The 25,572-nt window shown below is 42.4% G+C and overlaps 1 protein-coding gene across 6 annotated transcripts in view; it reads right to left on the bottom strand.

Annotated features, from left to right (window-relative positions):
• Positions 1-25,572, bottom strand: part of Ptprr (protein tyrosine phosphatase receptor type R) — a 235,498-nt gene that overhangs the window by 62,947 nt on the left and 146,979 nt on the right. For 5 of the 6 annotated variants that reach the window (XM_048418575.3, XM_085683133.2, XM_085683132.2 and 2 more), the window contains one exon: positions 20,772-21,040. In XM_048418575.3, the coding sequence (XP_048274532.2) occupies positions 20,772-21,040 (269 nt within the window). The remainder of the gene's footprint in view (positions 1-20,771; positions 21,041-25,572) is intronic. The other variant, XM_085683131.2, reaches the window with a different exon arrangement.

The following is a 25,572-nucleotide window of genomic DNA, read 5'->3' on the forward strand; positions in this document are numbered from 1 at the left end:
TATCAAGCCTCCAAAGAGTCTCACCTTTAGAGGTTTGAAAGGGGATCGATGGGACAGCTTTGGTCTGCCAATTGGGTAATGTCATACAGTAAGAAATTGCTGGCCAAGAAGACCTAACAACCATGGGGTGTGGCATCTCACTTGGGGCACTATGGTTGTGAACGGCTAACTGGTATACCACTCTCTTGAGCATGCTCCCCTCCGTGGTGGTTGGAAGAGTGGGTGCAAAAGAGCAGGTTCAAGGCAGCTCGCTCTTATTCAAATAGATTCTCGCACAAACCAGAAGAGGAACTTACATGAGTGTAGAGCACACTTTAAATTTCTAGCAGCCTTCCGTGTTTTCTTTTAATTTTTTGTTATTAATTTTACATATCTACCACAGTTCTCCCTCCGCTTTTCCTGCTCCCTGCCATCTCACTCTCCAACCTACTTGCCCCCCATTCTAGTCCTCCAAAAGGGTAAAGTCTGGCACATTAAGTTGAGGTAGGGTCAAGGCCCTCCCCCTTGCATCAAGGCTGAGCAAGGCATCCCACCATAGGGAATGGGCTCCAAAAAGCCAGTTCTTGCCCCAGGGATAAATCCTGGCCCCACTGCCAGGGGCCCCTCAAACAGACCAAGCTACCCAGCTGTTGCCCACATGCAGAGGGCCTAGTTTGGTACCATGCAGGCTCCCTAACTGTTGGTCTAGAGTCCATGAGTTCCCACGAACGAGGCTCAGCTGTCTCTGTGGGTTTTCCCATCAGTAGGGTTACAGCTTTTCAGAGTTCAGTACGTCTCGAGGTTTTCCCAGGTAGCTAGCATTTATTTCACTTATCTGGGGAGTTTATTCCCATACAACGAGGCAATGGAAACAGAAAGACAGCTCAGCGTCCTCCGGATTAACACATCTAGGCAGAGAAGCTGTGGGGGCCTTCGCACGACTGCTGCCCCGGCAGGGTCCTCAAGACAGAACCCTTCAGCGAAGGGCAAGTATACCCATTCCCCAGTGACTCCCATAGCTTGAGTCAGCGCCAGGGTTAAATGCCTCCAAATTCGGGTGTGGAAAGTACTGAGAAATCGGAGCGAACTGAGAGTCTGTTCCCCAAATATGGGAGACATGGGTGAATAAGCAAGGAACTTTCTGTTGCCTTTGGAAAATTTGCCCGGTGTAGCAACCACCAAGGACATTTCCCTCTCTGGTCACTTTCCTGTCTTTTCACTGGCACTACCCAGGATCCTTTGCAATCTTGTGCCGAGGCTTGACACTGGCCTCGGGTGAATAAGAATACATTTCCTGTTTAAGAGCACAAGGCATTTTAGGGACAGGAAAGGCCCATCCGGTCCAACATACCTGCCCTTTTTAGGTTTATCTTGATCTCACCTTCCTTCATCTTAGACAGACATTTCTCATAATCTCCATCATAAGATTAGACCTGCATTTCAGCATCATTATCTTTAAAACCGATACTTTCTGACACACGCGGCTGTGAGGCTGCTGAGAGCTTGTAGCTTTAGATTTGGTAGAGTCCAAAAGGGAGACTCTAGAAACACTTGGTTCCAGGGTTGGGAAGGTCAGCTCGCTTGATTTTGCACACCCTTAACATTGTGAGCTGCTTTATTTGTTATGTTCTGAATACCAACATGTTCTGTTCGAGCATTTGGTGGTAAGAGGTATTTTTCAGGGGACTGGGATTCACAGGAAGAGACTCCTCAGGCAGCTAAGTTCATAAACACCAGAGACCTGTTTAAAAGCTTAGCATTCTTTGAGTGCTTTCCTGGCCTCCGTTTCCCATTTCAAATCTGGAATTTACAGTAGGGTGAGGTAAGCCACTCACCATCCTAAAGAAGGTGAAATGTTGATTCCATAAATATGTCATTGATCAGGAAGATTCACACTGTCAATCAAAAAGCCAAATGGGGAGCCTCCTGTGCAGGACTGGGGAAAGGGCCTTAGCCACATTTAGGTCAGTGTCTGCAAGTTTTCTGCACTGATTTCTTCACGCTTTAGCTCTCCGAGTCAACAAACCACCACTGAGACGACACTGAAGCTGTCTGCCAGATGTCAACCACTGATTCATTTGTCTTAAGTTCAGCCAAAAGGGAAAAGGTATGACGGGTGGGGCGGGAACAGTAAACCAGATCAACATCTGACCAACCAAGGCTTCCTGTCACCTTGGGAACAAAATGGATTGGCACTGGCTTCCTGTATCCAAGTTAAAAACCAGCAGCGACTGTGGTAACAAGAATAAACTACAGATAAGAGATGTGGAAATTTAATCAAGCCCTATCAGCAAGACCTCAGTCCCAAGGCCCGAGCAGATAACGCGTGAGATAACTTTTGAGAGCAATTTTTCTAAACCTTTTTTACATGTAAAATAGATCGATTTTCTTTCAGGCTCTCCTATTTTTGGCAGTTGGAAAACTATAAAAAAGAAAGAAACTAATATATGCGAGTGTCACTCATTTTGAAAGACTCATCATTTCCTTGTCTTAAAAACAACAATAACCCCCCCCCAAACTTTACTGATGTACTACAGTGATTTTTAGCTTTTGCTTTTGTTCTTTGCTCTGAAAAGTGGATTATACAGTAAATTAAAATATACAGTAAATGTGGCTACTATGACTTGGAAAATAAACTTTGGAATGTATGTGATTATCTGAGATAAAAGAACCAAAGTGTCAATATTTGCTTTTTTGTTTATTTATATTTGTTCTTATCTATTTAGCTGCTATAACCATGTGTTAAAAGATTCTTAAAAATTATGTCTTTTAGTTAATGAACAAAACAATGCACCTCATTATGACCTTTTCTACATATATGTCATTATGCCGTGTTTGTGTTCATCCTTCATGGCCCTCAATACTTCCCCCCTTCCGCATCTTGCTGGTTGTAAGGGTGGAGCTAAACTGTGCATAGGAGAGAAAACTTGTGATTAAAAAGTTGGTATTCCTGAAGGGGCCTTGTCCTATAGCCACACTGATGAATATCTTGCATATCACCATGGAACCTTCATCTGGCAATGGATGGAGATAGAGACAGAGACCCACATTGGAGCACTGGACTTAGCTCCCAAGGCCCAAATGAGGAGCAGAAGGAGGGAGAACGTGAGCAAGGAAGTCAGGACCGCGAGGGGAGCGTCCACCCACTGAGATGGTGGGACTGATCTAATGGGAGCTCACCAAGGTCAGCTGGACAGGGAGTGATGGAGCATGTGATCAACCCGGACTCTCTGAACATGGCGGACAATGAGGGCTGACTGAGAAGCCAAGGACAATGGCACTGGGTTTTGATCCTACTGCATGTACTGGCTTTGTGGGAGCCTAGTCTGTTTGATTGCGCACCTTCCTGGACCTGGAGGGAGGGGGGAGGACCTTGGACTTCCCACAGGGCAGGGAACCCTGACTGCTTTTTGGACTGGAGAGGGAGGGGGAGTGGAGTGGGGGGAGGGAAATGGGAGGTAGGGAGAAGGCGGAAATTTTTTAATTATAAAAAAATTAAAAAAATAAACTAAAAAAAAAGAAAAACAAAGAAAAAAAAGTTGGTATTCCTAAAGTGGTATATGCTGGCCTAATCCACTTCTGTTTGCTTTCAGGGTGGATTAGATTCTGAAATTTTAGTCCCTGTTGCCTTATTCATTCATTTAAAAATATTCATTGCACACATTGTCATTCTATGTGCATATATGTCATATATATGTCACATATATGTCATTTTATGAACAGAATTATAGTGTATGAAGTAGCTTAATTGATTTGTACCTTATTTTTGTTTTTATGATTCACACAGAGGGATACCCTAAAATTAGGCAACTGGACAAAGAAACACACTCAGATTGTTGTGGACTCATTAAATAGGAAAGCAAAAATGGTTTGCAAAATAAACTTTCTTGGACAGTTTGAGACTAGTTAAAGATGACTATGTTTTTGTGAGAGGTGCTTTTTTGAAAGTTACATGGTATGATTTTCCGTTATTCCCAGTTCTGAATGATTTTCATACTTCATTTATAAGTATGTATAAATTACAGAACATTCTCCACATTGTATTTCAGAATGTACAAAGCTTGGCAACAGCATAAGGGCAGACTCTGGGTGTGACCGCCTGAGGTTCAAATTGAATTCCTGCTTAGAGCCACAAATTCTGATTAGAAATTAGATTTCTCCTCTACAGAGTGAGGAGACAGCTCTTTAGAGCTACAGCTGACCCTCAGAATCCACGAGGAATTGGTCCCAGTATCTCCCACAGACATAAAAATCTGCACCTGCCAGAGACCCTACTACAAATGGCGTGAGGGTGTCATGGAACCTTCTCTGTCTTTCAATCCCTCGGGGATTAGGCCTACTACACCTAATGTGACGTAAGCTTTCTGGACATAGTTGTTGGGCTGTATCACTAAAGAACAACCAAACAACCCGTGTGTGCTCTGTAAAGATGCAGTTAAAACCATTTGCATCTGCAGTTGTTGGAACCTGAATATGCAGGCGAAGACAGATAGCTTGGAATGACAGCTGAGGTTCTTTAGATTATCCTAGGGTTGATTAACATAATTAACGAAGAGCACCGAGATCAGCCGCCAGTACAAAGAACAGATGCATTACAACTGTTGGCTGGTTTCTCATTTACACGCCTTCTCACTCTATTATAAGCACCGTCAGGGTGATGCCAGGTACTAACTCTGCTCCCGCTGCTGCCTGAATCCCGATGCTTCTGCCGCCAGGGCAATAGCAGAAGTGGGCAGCCGTGACTGCAGACACGATGGGTGGATATCTACGCAGAAGTCTGGAGAGTGTGTGTAACCGGTAGCAGGCGAGGGGAGGTGTGAGTCCCACGGTGAGGCTGGCTATGACATAATTTCCTTTCTAACATTTGAGACAGGTCTCACTGTACTCTTCGGGCTGGCTGTGAACTTGTGGGGTCGTGAGCCCCTCCTGCCTCAGCCTCCAGAGTAGCTAAGACTACACACGTGAGGATCTGTGCCTGGCTCTGTTTTGAGTGGTGCATAAATATACTTTTAAGGTTTCTGCAATAAGAATATATTACTTAGAGAGTTTATTATTTTAGGTGAATAAAGGCTCGTGAAAACACTGATGGCCCTGTTTATCAGTATTTTATACTGTGTCATGGCCAAGATAAGAGGGGGCCACGATAAGAATGCACCCTCCCAGTATAAGTGAAACACTTTATTTCTGCACCATCCCATCATAAAATAACGCAGGGAGAAAGAGCCAAAGGGCATGATCCTTTGCCATCTAACTAGACACTAAAAGCACACAAAACTGCCACTGACTTATTTATTGCTATTTTCATATTGTCTAAAACCTTTGCCCATATATCTTTACGTTTAAGAAGAAATACTTCTGAGACGAGACGAGAACTCTTTTTGTATGTTTGAGCCAAGCTATTCCCAGGAGAGGGTTCTTGGGCTGGCCTGTAGCTCAATTCTGAACAATTACCCTGACATTACCCTAAAAACAATCCACACAAGTTGTACTAAGAATAAACAAGGCACAATGGAATAAAATTATCCTTCCAATCTAGGAACAGCAGGGATATTTCAGCCAGGAAACCTAACCTTTTCCCGATGAATTAAGACCTTAGACTTTTGTTGTCAAATACTTTAGACTGTGGAAAAGAAAAATAAGATTGCTGAGTTACTGATTGGAGCTGAACACTGTGAAGACAAAATACTAATGACTTTGTATGTACCGTCAACTATTCCTGCTGTACCAAAAATGGTGTTCGTTCTTGTTGGAGTTCATCTGGATCACCACAGCTGAGGACACATGGGTTTCTAAAACTGGGACTTCTCAGTTAAAGAAAGAAAAGAAAATTTGCTATGCTAATTAGGAGAACAAGTGTTTTCAGAGCTGAGCTCACAGTAATGGTGCAGAGTCCAGAGGAGTCTGCGCCCACCCAGAGGAGTCTGCGCCCACCCAGAGGAATCTGCGCCCACCCAGAGGAGTCTGTGCTCACTTTCTGCCCCCTGGCCCCTGAACGCAGAGCTGCAAGGTACTGGATTAGAGCACAGTGTGATCTACAGGTGTGATCTGCAGGTGTGATCTACAGGTGTGATCTACAGGTGTGATCTGCAGGTGTGATCTACAGGTGTGGTCTGCAGTGAATGTGTCTTCCCGGTGCTAAATAACACCCAACAGCCGGCTCCCACCATCTCCTTAGGGGGCTTTGTAGACAAGCCAGTTAACGTCTTCCTCTCAGCTCCTTGTCTCTAAACACTCAGCATCCTGAACTCCTAATAATTTTAGTAATAAAGTCAGCTACCAGAACCCAGAACAACAGTGTGGATAAGGACCACTGAGGCACTGTGGGGCATAGATCAGTCGGGTTTGTAAAAGTCACATACAGGTCTTCAGATTGGCAATGTCTGAGTTAACTGAATTCCAGAGCTGGGCTTCTGGCAGGGTCTTGCCTGCCTTCATGCCAGTGCTCTGTCATCACTGCGTAGTTAGAGGACACCTTTCAGTGGCTTGGACCAGGATCGCTGAGACCACAGTTCCCAAAGAGAATCATCTGAATACAGAACACCTGAGAAATATAAATGTATAGCAATCCAAATGTATACGCACAGGCATTTAAAGATGGATCTTTAAATATAGGTTTTGATGGATGTGTTTAAATACACTGTGTGTGTATTTATCCATGTGCATAATCATCTCTTAGTCTCTACAAGGGATTGGTTCCAGGATCCAAGTAGCTATCTAAACTGTCAGGAGACCAGTGCATTTAGTGAAAAAGTGCTGCCCTTGCAGAGCCCCTTCTTCTGTATGGGTCAAGTCCACGCTCATTTGTTTATGACACCTAGTACGATGTGAACGCCATGGGAATTTTGCAGTGTTTAGTTGCAGGGGGGAGAGCAATAAAAACATCTGTGCATGCTTGCCATCGATGCAATTATTTCTTCCTCCACACATGTCTACCTGCATTTGATTGAATCCACACGTGTGGAACCTCTCAGCACTGAGGGCAGACCATGTAGAGATATCTCCACAGATCCGATTTCCCCTCTTCTTCTCAGATAGTCCCCTAGACCTTCTGAGGGTGAATTCCTGGGTCAGAGTCTATAATATTTTTTCTAAAAACTCCATCTAGGCTTTAAGATTCTGTCTACACAGAGAGCTTACACAGTTTCCCGCAGCTGCTGTATTAGAATAGGCTTGGGAATGGCTGCTCTACACATCTCAATCCTATAACGATGCATTTTCAAGAAATGACAAGGTTTTTGTTGTTTTGCTTTGTCTGAGGCTGAAAGGTCCATGATAGCCCAGCTGGCCTGTAACTCACCATGGAGGCCAAGACTGGCCTTGAACTCCTGATCCTGTTGCCTTCACCTTCTACATACCGAGGTTATAGGTATATGACAGACACTCATATACCTATACTCAAAGCTCTGAGTTCCAGAATAGAGCCACCTGCTTCCATACCGCCACTACCGGCACACTGAGCTACGGCAGCAGCGAGTGAGGACAGGGAAGGGGCAGTGCATTTCGGGAAGGCCAGTGTGTATCGGGCAGTGCAAGACTCGGAAAGAGTGTGGGTATAGCTAAACAGTGGACGGATGGCTGCCAGCCCAAGGAAGCTTACCGACTAGTTCAATAAATTATACAATGCGGTGTTCTATGAGGAGTAACGACTTTGGAGAAACAGATGAAAACGAGAAGCACATGGAAGCTGTGTCGCCATTATTGGATGCGTTCTTAGGATCTTGAAGTTCTTCACAAGGTGAGACAATTTGATTTTGTGTGTAAACAGCTACCTTGAGGTTGTTAAAGTACTGGATGGCACCCCAAATAAAACATGGTAATTCCAGGGAGGACTGGAATTACAGCGTGTGCAGGGTTTCTTGAGGCCGCCCTCCCCACGTTTCATGAGTATTAACACTAGAACCGCAGATTCTTATCCTGTGACTCTTGACCCTGTGGCAAACCCCTACCTCAAAAAAAAAAAAAAAAGAAAAAACTTTACAATTTATAACAATCGCAAAATTACAGTTGTGAAATGATAACAAAAATAATGTTATGGCTGAGGTCACCACACCAGGAGGAACTGTATTAAAGGGTCACAACATTCGGAAGGTTGGGAACCCTCTGCTCTAGATGCTGTGTAAAACCAGTCTTGAGACAGCTGTAACAAAGGGACCTTTATTTCCACGTCTAGGAATACAGTTGCTTCAGTGTGCCACCTACAGGTCACAAACAGAAGACCAAGCTTAAATTCAAAATTAGAAAATGTAAGCTTCCCCAAGCCACTGGGAAACCCCTAAGATCAACACTTCTTAAATAGTATTTAGCAAAGATATCTCTCAATCCTTCACTGCTCTCAAAGATTTTATGTTCACGACAGGGGAAGTAATAATTCTGAGGACATCTCTGGGTATATGATTCCAAAATATCCTAAGTTGAGTTTGTCCAAATCACAAAACAAACAAACGAACAGAAAAACCAATGAAACAACAATAATAAAAACCCCAAACATCCCAACCCCTCCCCAAGAAAACCCAAATTAAAAACCTCAGCTCTGTCTCCCTCCCTTTTTATATGCTTATACACTTTTAAACTCTTCCAAATTTACCCCAAAACCAATTCACTTTACCACAAGTGGCTTGGCACAGATGCCTGTTCTCTATCATTTTTGGCTGCGCTAGGAACTAGGTCTATCACTATGCCCCCAGTACCTTGCTGAGATGGGAGTGGATATTGATATACGGAGCCTATACCTAGAGGTGAAGTGATGTACTCTAAAATGTGGTTTTAAGGAGTTGATTTAGATTCTTCAATAGGATCCTGAGAGTAGAAAGAGCCACCATCACCATACCAAGGCGATAAAAATCTCCTGCTTAAGAACTCATTGAATACAGCCAGACAAAATGCAAAGTGACAGACCTTGGTACACCGAGCCCTAAGTGGCACATCTCCGTCCAATTCCTCCCCTCTGGGCTCAGGGATCCCCATGGGAGACGAGGCAGAAAGAGTATAAGAGCCAGAGAGGAGAGAGGACACCAACAAAACAAAGCCTGGTAAATACAGCATGGCCAACAGACATATAAATTCACAGAGACTGTGGCAGCAGGCACAGGGCTTACAGGGGTCTTTACCAGAGGGTCCTCCCTTGAGCTGAAAGCAGAGGCAGACACACTCCCTCCCATCCCTAGCCCAGAAGCTATATCTAATTGATAATCACTTCAATAAAAAATTAGTTTTCTCCAAGGGTATCTCACTGGGGAAACACGTCACTTTTAAGGGGAGGCCTCATGCCAAACAGAAGATGGCCAGCATGTAATGGGTCTCAATGGCATCTTTGGTGGTTCCCTCTCATAATTAATTAGTTAATTAAGTGTTATCCTACAGGTCCTTCACAAGAGACGGAAAGGGAGTGGACCTGAATGGAAGGGGAGGTGAAGAGAAACTTGGAGGAGCAGAAGGAAAGGAAACCATAGTCATGATATATTGTGTGGGGAAAAACTATTTTCAATAATAGAAATAAATAAAGTAAAATTTAATTTTCTGCACTGTTAGGTGACAAATGAGTCAATACGCTGTCTTCCACTAGATGGCACTGTTTCTCTATTCAGTAGTCAGATGAGTTTGGCCCTAGCGGCCAACAGACACTGGTCTGAGAACACAGTCCTCCTCGCCCCCATCTTTCCCTACCCAGGATTACAAGACCTTGCTGAATGGGAACAGCACTTTCATTTGAAGTATACTCACAAGGAAAAAAAAATCAGTTTTATGCTAAATTTTGCTCAAGTAGCTTGTCTTTGATGATCTGCCATTTTTTAGAATTTTGCTAAGCAGAGGTCGTGGGAAATATAAGGAAAGCATGGTGGTGCCTCCCTCCTAAGAAACACAATATTCAGGGCATCTGTGAGATGCACAACTGTATTCTCAGCGGTGCGACGCATTTCAGACAGCACCGTGGGCGAGAGCCTGCAAGGCAAAACCTGACACAGTATCTAAGACTCAGAGCTGGTCTCTCAAAAATAGGAAGGCAGGCTTTCCCTGGGAATTGCCTGGGCCTGCCCTGATTAAAACGGATCTTACAAAACAGGCTGCTTCGCCTAATTCTGTCAACCTGTACATGGAGATCTGGAGTATGGTCCCCTAGCAAAGAAGGGCGGCTCCCTTTCTAGAACACTCTCCAAAGCAAAGCCCTTGGTGGGTTGTTGAGTAAAGCAACCAGTGAACAGGAGAGTCAAAAACGATACCGTTGTATTTGCTCTTCAGCATCAGGATGACAAGAACATTCTAGAATGGCTGCCTTGGGCTGGAGACGTGGCTCAGTCGTTAAGAGCACGTGTGGTTCTTTGTTGTTCTTTCAGGGGACCAGAGTTCAGTTCCCAGCCTTGGGTGACTTCTGTTGCCTGAAACTTCCCCTCTAGGGGACCCAGTACCTCTGGCCTCCTAAGGTATGAACACAGGCATCCAAATGTGCCACCTCCCATTCGCATACGTAATTAAAAGAAACTCTTAAGGAAACTTCAGCTTTATGCAGTATGTAGGAAGCACACTGAATTCTCTTTCTTAAAAAGAAAAGAAAATAGGTCATACTCTGAATGGCCAGGGAGGTCCCAGGGTGATGGGATTTGGCCCCTTCATGGTGGGCGTGGAAATGGATCCCAGCATGTTCTCGGACGGGACATGGAGGTCAGGTGTGGGGCGAGGGCTGAGAGTCCTTTCTAATCAAGGCAAGTTTGTGAGCTGAGTGGACTGGTAGCAAACCCAAGCAGGAACTGCGCTCACTGGGACCTACCCTGGCAAGGTTTCAGGGTACCAGCAGTGGGAAAGGGAAGGAGACAGGAGAAAGGGAACAGTCATAGTGATGTCTGGCAGAGTCCAGTCCCAAACCTGCGGGCCACAGAGGCTCACGCACTTCAGGCATTGCTTTAAGAGAGGATCCTGCTTGCCAGTAAAGGATGGGTGCGGCTTTAGCAAAACTTATTTTTTGATTTTCATAAAATACGTGTTTGGGCTGGGTTTGTAGCTAAGTGGTAGAGCATTTGCTGAACATGTATGAGACCCTGGGTTTGCTCACCAACCCCACCCCCTAAATCTACCTCTACTTCTCTATCTCTCATGTACCTATAACCTCAACTTCCTGCCTATTTTCTTGGGTTTGGATATGTTGCCACGGTCATATCTTGGGTTGAATACATCTGTATTCAATGTATGTTGAATACATCTGTTACATCTTGTTCATGATTTGCCTTGACTTAAAAGCTCAACATTTTCTTCACCATTTTCTTAGTTAGTCCCTATAGTTTTTATAGCATGTTAACAGGGAACACAGCAATGCTTTTAAAAATCGATTCCAAACTTTCAGAGCCCTGACTCTCACCTCACAATCATGCATTATGTCTATCAGACAAATAAATAGGAAAATAGTTTGCGATTTATTGTTAGCGAGAACTTACATGTGTTCCCAATGCTCCCCACATTTCTGGGTATCCCCTTCAAATAACTTTCAGAAAGTTATGATATGAAAAGCTACCAAAAGTTCAAATACCATCACCTGTGTCATTTAGGAGGGCATGGGATAGATGTCCAAATAACAAATTTGTAGTCCGAATCTCTAGATGTAAACTTCTAGTCTACTTTTATTTCTCTGTGATACTAAGCATGCTAGTCTCTCCAGCTCAGCTCGCTTGCAAGAAAGGACAAGGGATGCCCTCATTACTATGCTTCAAGGGATGCTGGGAAGATCCTATGAGATACTACATTAAGAGTGGCTGACCTGGGGCGGGTCAATGTCCCGAGCGTAGATCAGCTGCCAGTATTTGCCTGTCCCAACAGCAATGACAGCTGCTGGGTGGAGGGGCACCAACACACCTTCTCTGGTGTCCTTTCCACTCCTCTGTTCACAGCACACAAACCCCGACCATCTGGACAAAGTAGAGACATGCCCTGCCTTGCTTACCCAACAGGTTTTGAGCGTAGTTTTGGACATGAGTTTTCTTTATCGTTGCCTCAAATTGCCTCTCACTGCAGCCTCTCTCCTGCGCTTTCATCCCCACCATCTGCCCTTTATGCCAGATGCGCATCTGGACTCCAGAGTGAGAAAGACCAGATAAGACAGGAAAGCTGGCACAGATGGCAAGCTTCCAGGCAAACAATGGCTAGCTACCTTGCGTGGTTTGAGTCTGCTTCACAAAAATTACATTTTCCTAGTTTAAAAAAAAATCTGAAAAAGGCTCTGAAAACATAGTGGAAATTTTGATAAGAGAAACAATAGCGTGACAATATGTAATATACCTGTTTACCCACTACAGTGTTTCCAATTTATTTTCTATGCGCATAGGATTAAATCTGGCTTCTTTTCCCAAAAGGTGCTTGTCTGGGGTCATGATGCTTGCTTATATTTGCCCCCTCATAGCCCAGAAACTTACTACAGATTGCTTTGCCAATAACTCAAACACCTGAAGCACTAGTTTCTTCTTCTGTGAGGATGAACTGAACACTGCATATAAAGAACTTGGGAGTCTTCCTGTGGTCTTTGGTTCTCCGTGTGTTTTGCTCTGCGTTGTGCTAGGACCTCCTCTATTGCCAGGTGGAGCAAATGAGTCAGGCTGGCAGCTTGTGTTCAATGGCGCATACACTCCAAGAGGACAAAGGGTGTTTATTTGAAGGAGACCATGCAGAACATGCGTAACGACCTGGAAAGATCAAAGAAGCCTGGAGTATGCACTTGGCTGCGCTGTCAGGAGCAGGGCAGCCATTGGCAAACACAGCGATGCTGCTGGCGTCCCCTTATCTTCCCCGTCACTCCAGGGACACTGATGGTTAATGCCATCCGGTGCCATTTTCTGGAGAACCACCCTCCGATGACGGCGGGTGACTAGGAAGTTGTATCCTCAGGTATCCTTCAGTGGCTAGTGGGCTGAGGGAACGGGTGCCTAGCTCATTTCCCTAAAGGTGGGAGAAGTGTTCATGAGCTACCGTAGGTGATCCTGGGCTCCCTGTGGGGTCAGAATGAGGGTGTGAGCCAGTTCTCTTTCGCTTGTCCCTGTCTATGTTCTACTTCTCCTTTTTCCTAAAGGGCTGCTCTGTAGAGCATCCTGTCCAGAAATCACAAGGACAAGAATCTGTGCCTCGAGTTAAGCTTCATAAAACCTCACCTACAACATCAGAGTTGATTTGAGATCCCACCGTCATTGGATGGGAAACACAGGAGTGGACTATGATTTCATCAGGAAGTTTATTTAGAGAATACAGGGTTTGATTTCTGGAGATTTTAATATAATTTATGCCCCAACATTTATTCAGTCATGATCTTTATTCATATCTCCTGGAGGGAGTTCAATGGAAGGATTTCATTCTTTCAAAGTTAAAATCCTTTTTTTTTTTTAAAAAAGATTTATTTATTTATTATGTATACAACATTCTGCCTCCATGTATGCCTGCAGGCCAGAGGAGGGCACCAGATCTCATTCCAGATGGTTGTGAGTCACCACGTGGTTGTTGGGAATTGAACTCAGGACCTCTGGAAGAGCAAACCGGTGCTCTTAACCACTGAGCCATCTCTCCAGCCTCAAGCACCAAAACATATCCACCAGAGGGAGAAGGGGACAGAAGCCAGGGCATTTGTCCTTCCCAGGAGGAAATCATAACAGAACCAAAGTGCTGGGCTTGAGTTTGGGAGAAGAACATAGAACATTTTATTGGTAAGGCCGGCCGTTTTTTCACTATTTCTGTTATTGAAGACATAATTATGGATATGCCAGGACTCTTCCAGGATGAACTTGGTTGAAATTTTAAGACACACATGATTCTAAGATGGCTCATCACTTATGCAAGGCAAATAAACCGCATTATAGTGTGCTTACAAAAAGCTACAGAGTACCTCTACCCGGTGGCAGCTTTAGCTTGAGAGAAGAAAGCGTTTGCTAACGACATAGGCTTGCTGGTCTACTAACTGATCAGAGACAGGCTAAGTGACAAGTGAGAGCGCTTCTTCTATAGTTGTCCAACTCCCCTGGCTCAGGTTTTACCCCAATAGAAAACCAAGAGGTAAAAATGGAGACATAAAGTGAACACACAGATTTGTCTGTTGATTTCCTGCACTAAGAACCGGCCTTTAGTTATGCAGCAGCCCAAAGCGGGCAGTCTCCAGGACCTTCAGATGTGTGATTCTTGCCTTCCCACTGGGGAGAAAATGTGCTCTCTAGACTCTGTATAGGGTCCCTTGCTTCCTGGAAACTTGGAATTGAAACTGCATGCAATTTCCTAGAGAGGCTTAAAGGGAGGGTTTGGGGGAGGACAGGCATGAGAAGAAAGAGGAGGGGAAAATAAAACCAACGTGGCCTCTTGCTGCCCAGCGATGTGGTTACTGTTCTGTTGGTTAGCTGTCATAGGAGCAAGACCCAGGCTTGTCTGCCCGTTACAGACGAACCCTCTAAAGTTAGATGCGTAGGACTTAAAAAGCACTTGAATCATCTCATCCCCGACCCACCGTGACAAGTGAGTTCTTCTGCTTGACAACTATTGACTCATAGTTTGATAATTTGATATTTAATGACCCACTTTTTAATGCACAGTTAGAAATTACGTAGACATAAATATATTGTAAGGAGGATAAGAAAAAAAGCCCCAAAATTTCATTGACAGTTAACAAATGTGTATGATATTATCCTGCAGGGGATATGTGTCAGTGTTGTGAAAAAAAATCCAACTTCCTAAATTCAAAAATATAAGCAACTGGTACATGCGGACTTGTGGGGTAGAACCAGAGGATAAACACAAAGTAATTTTAGATTTCTTTTTCCTTCTCAAAGTTACCGTGCCATTTCATCTGAGTTGTTAATTTTACAGTACCCTTTGAAGTAAGGAGGAACAGACATTGTTTCGTGGCTAGGGCGAGCTATATCACAGAAGGCTTAATCTGTTGAGTTACTTAAGTCATAAACGACAGAGACTTGGCTGTGCACTAGATCATTAGTCTACTTGCTCTTCGGGAAATTTCCTTAGAAATGTGAGATGTCCCGATGCAAAGGGAAACTAATTAACTCTATAATTTTTCCGAGTGTCTACTATGTACTGGGATGACAGGAACCATGGAGGGCAGAGAGGACGCAACCTAGATCTACAGGAAGTGGTTACAAGCCTTACAGTCTGGTGAGGGACAGGGTTCATCACTCCAGAACAAAGCTCAGCCCTCTTCTGAATGATTCCTTCAGTAAAAACCACTCCTAGGAAGTGGTCCCTTTGTGAGTTCACTGTTGTCACAAAGCCCCAGGGGTATGGATGGGCTGCATGGCTGACAGGAGAAGGCAACTTTTATGTTGTGCTGTGGAGACTGGAGATGATGACGAGAATAGGAACAAGAAATAACTAAGACTGAATCGCCAGCAGAAACACAGGGTCCGGAAGAAGGCGGGAAAGGGAGGAGACTGGGTAGGATCGGGTGTTGTTTCGGGGCCAGTAGCAAACAGATTTGGAGAGAGAGAAAAATCTGAATTAAATGGTCTAGGATCTCTTGGATCCAGCAAGGATGTCCTTTTCGGTAGGTGATTGGGGGATTTTCTCATAGTAAGATAACAAGTAGTAACAACTATTGTTTTAGGAAGGTAGGTCTGAAGAGAATATGATATGAATTAACAAACGGAAAGAATGAGATCTAGACAGAAGGGGGATGAAATAAAATATTGCATATATGATATATAAACTATATTCATTCTAATAGCCTTTTTATAATGATAAGATTCAAAGATGAAGTAATGCAAGCCAGGTCCATGGTGAGTGAGGAGGGTATCAATAGTGAGAAAGCTGGAGAAGCAAGGATCAATAGGATTTAGGGGTGGATAATTGGGACTAGAGAAAAAGAACTACTACAACCCCTACGTTGTATAGATTTTTAATCTTTATAATTTTACTACATATTTTCCTATTTATAAAAGCATGTACATTTAGTTTCTATCTTATTTTACTTACAATTTTAACTAAAATTGTATTATTAATACCAAGGATGAGACATTTATACAGCATAATCCAAGAGCCTTTTGGGACTGTTGATTAATAAAGCACCCTTTGTGATCTCATGACTTTATAGCTAGATGTTTATGCAATAAACAATTATAATTACTTTGTATCAGGATCAAGCTCTGGAAATAAAACGTGAGGCTTTTTAAAAGGTACCATTAGAATACATAAGCATAAAACGTTAAGGATTAAGGATGAAATTTCAGAAAACTTTTTTATGACTGTGTAACACACAATCTAGGCACTGTATTTTGTCACTCTTAACACAATCCACTATGCTGGCAGAGATTTATGGCAGAAAGATGGGAGTGAAGACAGAAGAGGAAGGAAGGGCTGGCAGGATAAGCAAAGTGTTTCCCTGTTGGGAGTTGACCTGAGAATTACTCATGAAATTCATTCATTTCTAGGAGCTCCTGTCCTCTAGAGATTACATTCTACATGTAACAGATAAAACAACCATTAATATACGTATATGTCCTCCAGAAGTTCTGAGTCTATTGGCCATCACAGGCCACTAAACTAAAGTTGACAATACACACATGAGTTCTATAAGCAGTCTGGGCACGTAAGTTTTGGGATTAGTGCAGAAGGTAGCAGGAGAGAAGGTCCTGGGTTAGTGTTGGGCGACCTGGGTGAGGCTTGGAGTCGTCCTGAGGAACGACCCTGAGTCATTCAAGAGGAAGTGATGGTGAAGTTTCTTCCCTCTTTTCCAGTCCTCCCTTCACCTTTGAACCTTCCTTGTCTTCACGTTGCCAAGCTGTTTGGTGTTTTATTGCTTGTAGGAAGAAATGTGCAAGCAGAAGGCAAGGCAGTATGGGTTCTGTCTTCTGAGTTCTAAAGGTCAGGTGCTCAGGGGAAGAGCTCCTCTGAATGTCTGGCTGCCAGGTAAAGGGATACGCGAAATGAACATGAGTAGAGACTTTTATTCACAAAGCCAGAGAAAGAGTCCACGGACTTAGGGGAGGGAGAAGCGCTAGTCCGGATGACTTGGGAGCATGAATTCTCACAAGACACTGTCTTTTTGGCTGAGCCCTGGAGAAGTGTGAGATCTTCAGCAGGGAGAGACCTTGACTCTTGGTAGAACCAAGAGAAAAAGTGGCTGGTGCTAGAGGGATGGGGTCTTGGCATAGAGTTTCCTATAGCTCCACGTGAGGTATAGAAGTCAGCAGTGAGAATATATTGTGTGTTGGAGAAAGTCTAGGCAGGGGGAGGGAGGGAATGAGAGGTAGTCACTATAAAAACAGAGGGGCTTGTATGAATAGACAGAAGGAACGAGCTGGAGCAACAGTCATAAGCAAACCTCTGAGGATACAGGATGCAGTGGACAGTTTATCTATTGGCAGTTTGGATGGATAGCTCAAGGCAGATGGGACTCTCATATTTTATATTGAAAAGGTCCCTTTAAAATCTAGATGAAATTGCCAAGCAAGGGGAACCTGAGGTTGAGTCAACGAAAAAGGGGCTGAGATCAAGTTTCTGGCATAAATGAAAGAATGGGACTTAGAACAAAAGTTTAGTATGGGTTACAAAGAAATAAAATGCATTTCTCATTTCCTTGATTTGTAGACGCAGATTCACTCTTACTACAATGGTGGTACTTTCTAACAGCAAATAGGGAAGTGAAGGACAGAGCCCAGGCAAGTACTATTTCATGGACTTTAAAGAGTTTGGTACAGTGTTTGGAAAAACACCATAGTAGCAGAATGGATGTGTGTGGGTGCTTAGCAGGAAATGAAGTCTGACAGAGGCTGGCAAAAAGTTAGGCCAGAGAGGGTGTCATATTCCATACAGAGGAATGATCAATTTCTTCCAAAAAGAAAAGTGGAACTACTAAGGAATTTAAGAAGAAAGACATTCAAATGTATTTTAAAATGCTACTGCTTGAGACATCTGGGGATGGATTGGAGAAGGACAGAACCTGAGGCAGGGGCATGACACTGATTAAGAGAAATGGGAAATCTCAAGTTCTTGGTGGTAATGAAGTTGGAAAGAAAAAGTCCTAGGGGACAGGTGACAGATCCTCACAGGGCTTGGGTACTTCGTGAGAGGGGAAGAAGTAAGACGGTCGGGGATATTTCCAGGTTCCTAGGATTCAGAATACATAAAGAGACATGACTTAATGAAGGGTTTGAGTTCAATTTCTGAGAATCTTCTTTTGTGCTTAAGCAATACCCCACCCAAGCAAAGTGTATGTGTCAAGGTCTTTTTAAGAATAAAAGGCAGCGTGAGAAATGGCTGTAGTTACATGGCACAGGAAGCAGAGTGGTAGACACAGAATGAAACTTTGAGGCGGGCTTGGATAAAGGCATGAATGAAAGGCAAATGTGGTCACTGAGAATCAGTTCAAATAGTGTCTAATAAAGCAGAGGAGAGATGCTAAGTAATGCGCAGTTCTTAGGGCCGGATAGGAAGAAAAATGAAGCAAGTGTTTTATATTGGGTCGTTAGACCCTTGAGCATCAACTGATCAGAAAAACGTGACGAAGAGGAGAGAGACTGAAAATTGATGAGACTGGGACCACCCTTTGTTCCTTTAGGATAAGGAAGGACAGACAAGCGTCAGAGAAGCAATGACCCAAGGGAAGGGAGGATCTCTGATATAAAAGGAAACTGACTTTTAAGGTAAATGACTAGTTAATATTAGGGAAGGAAGTTTGGCTGAAAAGAGAGGAGACAAACTGATGAAGTCAGTTTTTAAGTCAGGAAGGACTTGGAGACTCTTGGTGAGAACAGATTTCTTTTGCTTTGAGAGGGGAAGGCACTGGGGGTAAGGGATGCAGGGACATTTGTCACTAGAGATCAGGGGACATGGGATCCATTTAATACAGATTAGGCCCTAGCTCTTTGTTTGTTTGTTTGTTTTTAAATAGCATTTCATGTGGATCACAAAGATGAATAAGGTATCACTTGAGTATCCGCCTTTCTCAAACATGCACTTCAATTAAACTAACAAGTGAATTTTTAACCTTACGCTGCTTGAGATTCAAACAAGAGCAGGATTGCTGCGGCCATAGCTCCTCTCATGGAAAGTGTCACGCTGACCTTGCTTAGAATTAGCAGTGCATGGCAACAATTAAAATTAGCCTGTTTATTAAGATCTTGAAATCTTCTTTAGTGTACCTTCCTGACCCTGCTATACCCAGGACGACCCTTCCTGATGCTCTGCCCTTTGCGTTGGATCTCTGCCTCAAGGCTTCCCTTGGAAGCCACTGTAAGTGCCTGAGCCTGGAAAAAAAGAAGCTGAGAATCCTAGTTCATCCCTTTCTAGTTTAGAAAGAAGTGAAGGATAAATGAATATTGGCCCAGTTCTCTTGACTCCAAGTTACCCTCCAGAGGAAAAGTCTCTCTCACGGTGATTTCCAGACCAAATCTGAGAACGTCATTTAGCTATTCCCAAGGCAAGACTATCACTTGGGGGCTGGGGTAGAACAGTAAGGAAGGCAGTAGCACTTTGGGGGAGGAGACAGGATGAATGATTTGATTGAGCTCTCTCCTCTAAAGTGGAACCAACTCTTTGTTGGCTAAGGGCTTTATAGCTCACCACAACAAATTTCTCTTGTTAGATCATTCATGAGCAATACATTAAAATAATTTCAGATCTTCTTTTCTTTTTGAGGCAGACTCATACAGTAAGTCAAGCTGACCTGGAACTCACTATATATCTCAGGGTGGCCTAAAACTTAGGGTAATCCTCCCGCCTCAGTCTCTATGTCCAATTTCAACCACTGGAAAAATAACAGAATTATTAAGAACACTGTGAAGAGTTTAATAATATTTGGAGGAAGACAAAAATTTACCCTTCATTATGTACATTGTATCTTCAAGTTTTCTTTCATGGGACTTGCTTTACATGGAAGCATATCAAATGAATAAATACATCCCAAAGACAGATAAGGGTAGCAAAAATATAGATCTTGATAAATAATTCTTATTGTGGTTATGTAGGAGAGAGGGCTGCTTGTTTGTGCTGGACACCCAGAACTGAAATAATCACACAGAAACTGTATTTATTAAATCACTGCTTGGCCCATTAGCTCTAGCTTTTTATTGGCTAACTCTTATATCTTAATTTAACCCATTTCTATTAATCGGTATATCACCACGAGGTCGTGGCCTACCAGCAAAGTTTCAGCACATCTGTCTCCGGCAGCAGATCCATGGCATCCCCTGACTCTGTCCTCTTTCTCCCAGTATTCAGTCCAGTCCTCCCTGCCTACATAAGTTCTGCCCTACCAATAGGCCAAGGCAGTTTCTTTATTCATTAATGGTAATCACAGTACACAGAGGGTGCACCTACATCACCTCCCCTTTTCTGTTTAAATAAAAAGGAAGCGTTTAACTTTAACATAGTAAAATTACAGAAAGGAAACTTTAGACAAATTCATTTGTGGCACAGACTTCTTCAACATTACTCCAAACAACATGAGTATCTGTAAGAAATAGTCTTGCACTTATTAACAACCCCTTTATATCATGTTTGAGGTTAATTAAGTGAGATACCTTTGTTTGGCTAGTGGCCCTTGATAAATACATAATAAATGGTTCTAGGAAACATCCCATTGTTGAAGACGGACCTTGTTGGGGTCTGCACAAACTTCAAAGAACTATACGTACCTGCAAGGTTTTCCCAAGCACAGAGACTCCATTGGGTGCCTAGAAACCTACTTCCTGGTGCCCATTCCTGGTGATGAATGAGTCTATCCCATGGCCTGCCATTTCCAGTTTCACCCTTTGTAGTTGAAGGAGACTCTTTAGAACAAAACAAACCAAAAACCAGCCTGTAGGTGGACTCTCAGACAAAGCTCTTACCTCTCCTGAAGTCCGATGGGTTTCATTTTGAAGGGAGAAGGGCAGACAGAGGTGGAGGTGGTGGTTCTAATCTCAGGAGTGCATTGACCTTGAGGGTCCACGACAACATTCAGCACTTTTGGCGCATGCTCGGGCTGGACCATGCTGTGGGCTGTCTTGGCCTCCGACTGTGCTGGCTGTAACGCAATGGGTGATAGGTGGATCTCCTGGTTTTTCTCTTTGTCTTGTCTTAAGGAAAGCTGAAACCTTTCTTTTAACCTATAAATAATCTACAAAAAGAGATGCAAGGGCTTCTGTGAGATATTCGTGTCCTGGACAATGGACAGAAAACCCTCTCCCCTGCCTTAGAAGACATCAAAATAAACATTAGCAGTCAAGTAAGCCTGGCCTCTGATATAATTTCTTTTTTTTTGTGGTATTGAGATTTTTTTTAAAGAGTATGCTTGTTACATAAAATAATATCTGTATAAGGTCAAACCAACAAGATTGATCGCCGACCTAGCAGGAAACACTAACTAGAAGTGGGGCAGAGGTGGGGGGTGTGGGAAGTGGATGGAGTGGAGGCTGGTGGAGAGGGGGAGTAAGGGGTAGGGTGGAGGTGCAGAGAGTGACTGGTATTTCCAGTTAGGCCGTCCATACACCATGAGTGTTTGTGTACATGACTATGTTCCTCAAGGATGTATTCCAAAGGAAATTTGTCAACGAGTCTACGAAGATGCAGGATGACAGTTTGAAATACACAGGAGTTTCTTGGAATGGAAGGCATTTGGAAAGAAGAGCTACGAAATATGGGCCGATGAACTCTACAGAGACAGAGAACGGTACCTGTTTATCGCAGGGAAGCAAGACTCATAAACTATTCATAAAAGGATAGCTATTCTCTAAGCAATCAATTTTTTCCTTGGTAAAAATGTTATTAGTCATGCACCAGTTTGAGGATATGTTAAATACTTGATCACACAACATGTAGCACATTCAGTAAGGAATAATTTGAACAGTTAGAATTTTCTTGCTTTCCCCTTTAAATTTTAATATGTATATAGACAAAAAATATCAAAGTATCTTTCTGTGTTTTGTGTATGCAGGTGTTTTGTCTGAATGTGCATCTGTGTGCCACATGCATGGCTGGTGCCCGAAGAGGTCAGAAAACGTGCTGGATCTTCTGGAACTGGAGTTGCAGATGGTTGTGAACCAACACGTGGGTGCTGAGAATTAAACCCAGGTCTTCTGGAAGAGTAGCTAGTGCTTCTAACCACTGAGCCGTCTCCCCAACATGAGACATTGCTTTGGGAAGAATGAGGTAGAACGGTGGGGCACCAATGAGCTCACAGAGCATCATGTTTCTATATAGTATCTACATATTGATGGACCACTCCCATCTTCCCCTGCTGTGCCCTTCAGGCCCCCAGTATTCCCCCTCCACCTTAGTTCTAAAGCTACCCTGTCCAGAATCAGAAGTATCTCTTTCTTGTTCCTTATGTTACCCACATTTACTTGATGCTGGCCCACCGATCCCTACAGCTAGAAGTCTGGTGTTTGTCAGGTGTTCTCAGGGTGTAACTTGATGAACTAATTTGTGTGGAAGGAGAGGCGACAAGGCCTTTCTGCAATTATGGAGGCAAACAGCACCCAAAGTGTCTGCATGCCTCAAGAGGCTGAACTCCCTGGTTTCATTTTGAGCATCCATCAACTGAGTAGACACGAGTTTAGGAGAAAAAAGATTTCCTGGCCCTTTCTAATCTGATTCCCTCTAGCTAGTCGTGAAATGTCTGCCTTGTCTTTTCATATTTATTTAAAATTCTAGCCATTTCTATACTTTAAATCTTCTGGATAATTTAGGCTCTCTCTATATGTGCATATATATCTATTTATATATGAATTCATCTAAAATTATGAAATTAATACATTTGAAAATTTATTTTAGAACATTAAAAATATTTTTCAGGCATTCCCAGAATAATGTCGAGAAAGAGTCTGTTTAACAAAATATGTTTATAAAAATGGATCAGAATTAAATTAAAATACACCAATCTAAAACGAACTATCAGAGTAAGATTAATCTCCTTGAACATAATCATACTTCATTGTATATATTTTTATATGTATGTATGAAACTTTTAAAAATATATTTAAAAGGAAAAATAAAATGCCCTCCCAGTTAATGAACTGAGTACTTATTGGCAAGCTGTAAATTTTCTTTGCAAGCAATTAAGAATAGAATTGACAATGCAGAGTCATCGTTAGGGATACATATGACATAATTAGAGGCTGCTTGGGGGGTGAGTAAAGGAATTAGGACAGGAGAGGTAGCTCAGTGGTTAAGAGTATTTGGTGCTCTTGCAAAGGACCTGTGTTTTATTCCCAGCACACATGACAGCTAACAACTGTCTATAACTCTAGTTCCATGGGATCTGTCAATCTCTTCTGGCCTCAATAGGCTCCTGCATGCATTTGGTGCATATAAGCTCAATGATGGCACCATATATAAAAATAATAGTTAAATCTCCAGTCCAAGAGAAGGAGGAGCGATAACATCAACAAAGGGGTCAAGACCATGATGGGGATACCCACAGAAACAGATGACCTGATCTAGAGGAGCTCACTAACTCTGGACTGATAGTGGGGGGAACCTGAATAAGACCCAACTAGGCTTACTGAAAGTGGGGGACAGTTGTAGGCTTTGGCAGTCTGTGGGGCCACTAGCAGTGAGACTATGATTTATCCCGACTGCTTGAACTGGAGTCTAGGAACACATTCTCTTTGGAGGGATACCTTGCTCAGCCTAGATATAAGGGAGAGGGCCTTGGTTCTGCCTGGAAGTGATGTGACTCCCCATGGGAAGCCTTACCCTTTCTGAAGAGTGGGTGAGGGGGAAAGAAGAAGGGCAGGAGGGCAGGAAGAAGTATAAATGGGGATAACTATGTAAAATGAGAAAAGATTGTATTAAAAAATTCTTAATAAGAAAAGGAAAAAACTAGACAAAAAGGAAAAAGAGAAAGATTTCAAAACCATCAGTGTTAAGGATATGTTTTTATGGACTGAACGATGATCTCCTCAAGGAAAAATAATATACAAATCAGAAATAACTAGATGTGCACATCATACATTGAACTACTGGGAAATTAAGGCAAACCTTTCTGCTTTGTATGCTCATTTTCTCATAACCCGAGAGTGATAATGTGGAGGAATTCATCATCTCCCGCAAGGAGTAAATGAAATCTTAGATTTTTTTCCCCAAAACAGTGATATGTGCTTGTGATCTCAGCACTCAGTAGGCTGAGGTAGCAGCATCCAAGGCCGAGATGCGTTACACATCAAGAACCTGTCTCAAATCCAAATAAGCAAGCAAGCACACTCACTTCAATGGATCGAGTACATTTATATGACAAACATCACTGCACATGGGGAAAACAGATGCCAATGATTAGAGCCAAGCTTCCTCCATTCACAATGTTTACGGTAAGATAACTGTCCTGCGCTTTCCTGGAGCAATGGGAGAGAGGCTGCTGTCTTTAGCCTGCGTGGAGTAATCTAATATCCCTATCTTTCGGTTTATTTGCAGCTTCCACAGGCTTTTTTTTTTTGGTCACCATTCTGCAGAAACAAACACACAGTAGGGCAACACAGGCAGATGGCACACAGTTGGTAAGCTTATTGTATGCAGCTAAACCCAGAAGTACTAAAACAGGAGTCAGTATCATTTAAAATGGGGTAGCATTTCTTAAGTTTCAGACATGGCACTTGCATGAATAGAGAAACAAATGTATTTATATCTTTAGGATCCACTTACTAGAAGGGATGATGCACATATTTTACAGTTTAAGCTCTTCTCATAGGAATGTAATATGCATCTATCTATCTATCTATCTATCTATCTATCTATCTATCTATCTATCTATCTATCTATCTATCTTCTATATCTATCTATCTATCTATCTATCTATCTATCTATCATCTATCTATCTATCTATCTATCTATCTATCTATCTATCTATCTATCTATCTTCTATATCTATCTATCTATCTATCTATCTATCTATCTATCTATCTATCTATCTATCTATCTATCTATCTATCTATCTATCTATCTTCTATATCTATCTATCTATCTATCTATCTATCTATCTATCTATCTATCTATCTATCTATCTATCTATCTATCTATCTTCTATATCTATCTATCTATCTATCTATCTATCTATCTATCTATCTATCTATCTATCTATCTATCTATCTATTTATCTATCTATCTATCTATCTATCTATCTATCTTCTATATCTATCTATCTATCTATCTATCTATCTATCTATCTATCTATCTATCTATCTATCTATCTATCTATCTATCTATCTATCTATCTATCTTCTATATCTATCTATCTATCTATCTATCTATCTATCTATCTATCTATCTATCTATCTATCTATCTATCTATCTATCTTCTATATCTATCTATCTATCTATCTATCTATCTATCTATCTATCTATCTATCTATCTATCTATCTATCTATCTATCTATCTATCTTCTATATCTATCTATCTATCTATCTATCTATCTATCTATCTATCTATCTATCTATCTATCTATCTATCTATCTTCTATATCTATCTATCTATCTATCTATCTATCTATCTATCTATCTATCTATCTATCATCGCTCTCTACTATCTATCTATCATCTATCTATCTATCATCTATCTATCTATCTACCTATCTATCTTCTCTCTCTTTATTCTCTTTCTCTCTTTATTCTCTCTCTCTCTTTCTCTCTCTGTCTCTCCATCTTGCTTATATTTTC

This window comes from Myodes glareolus, chromosome 26 (assembly GCF_982192425.1).
Source record: "Myodes glareolus chromosome 26, mMyoGla1.1, whole genome shotgun sequence".
NCBI lineage: Eukaryota > Metazoa > Chordata > Mammalia > Rodentia > Cricetidae > Myodes > Myodes glareolus.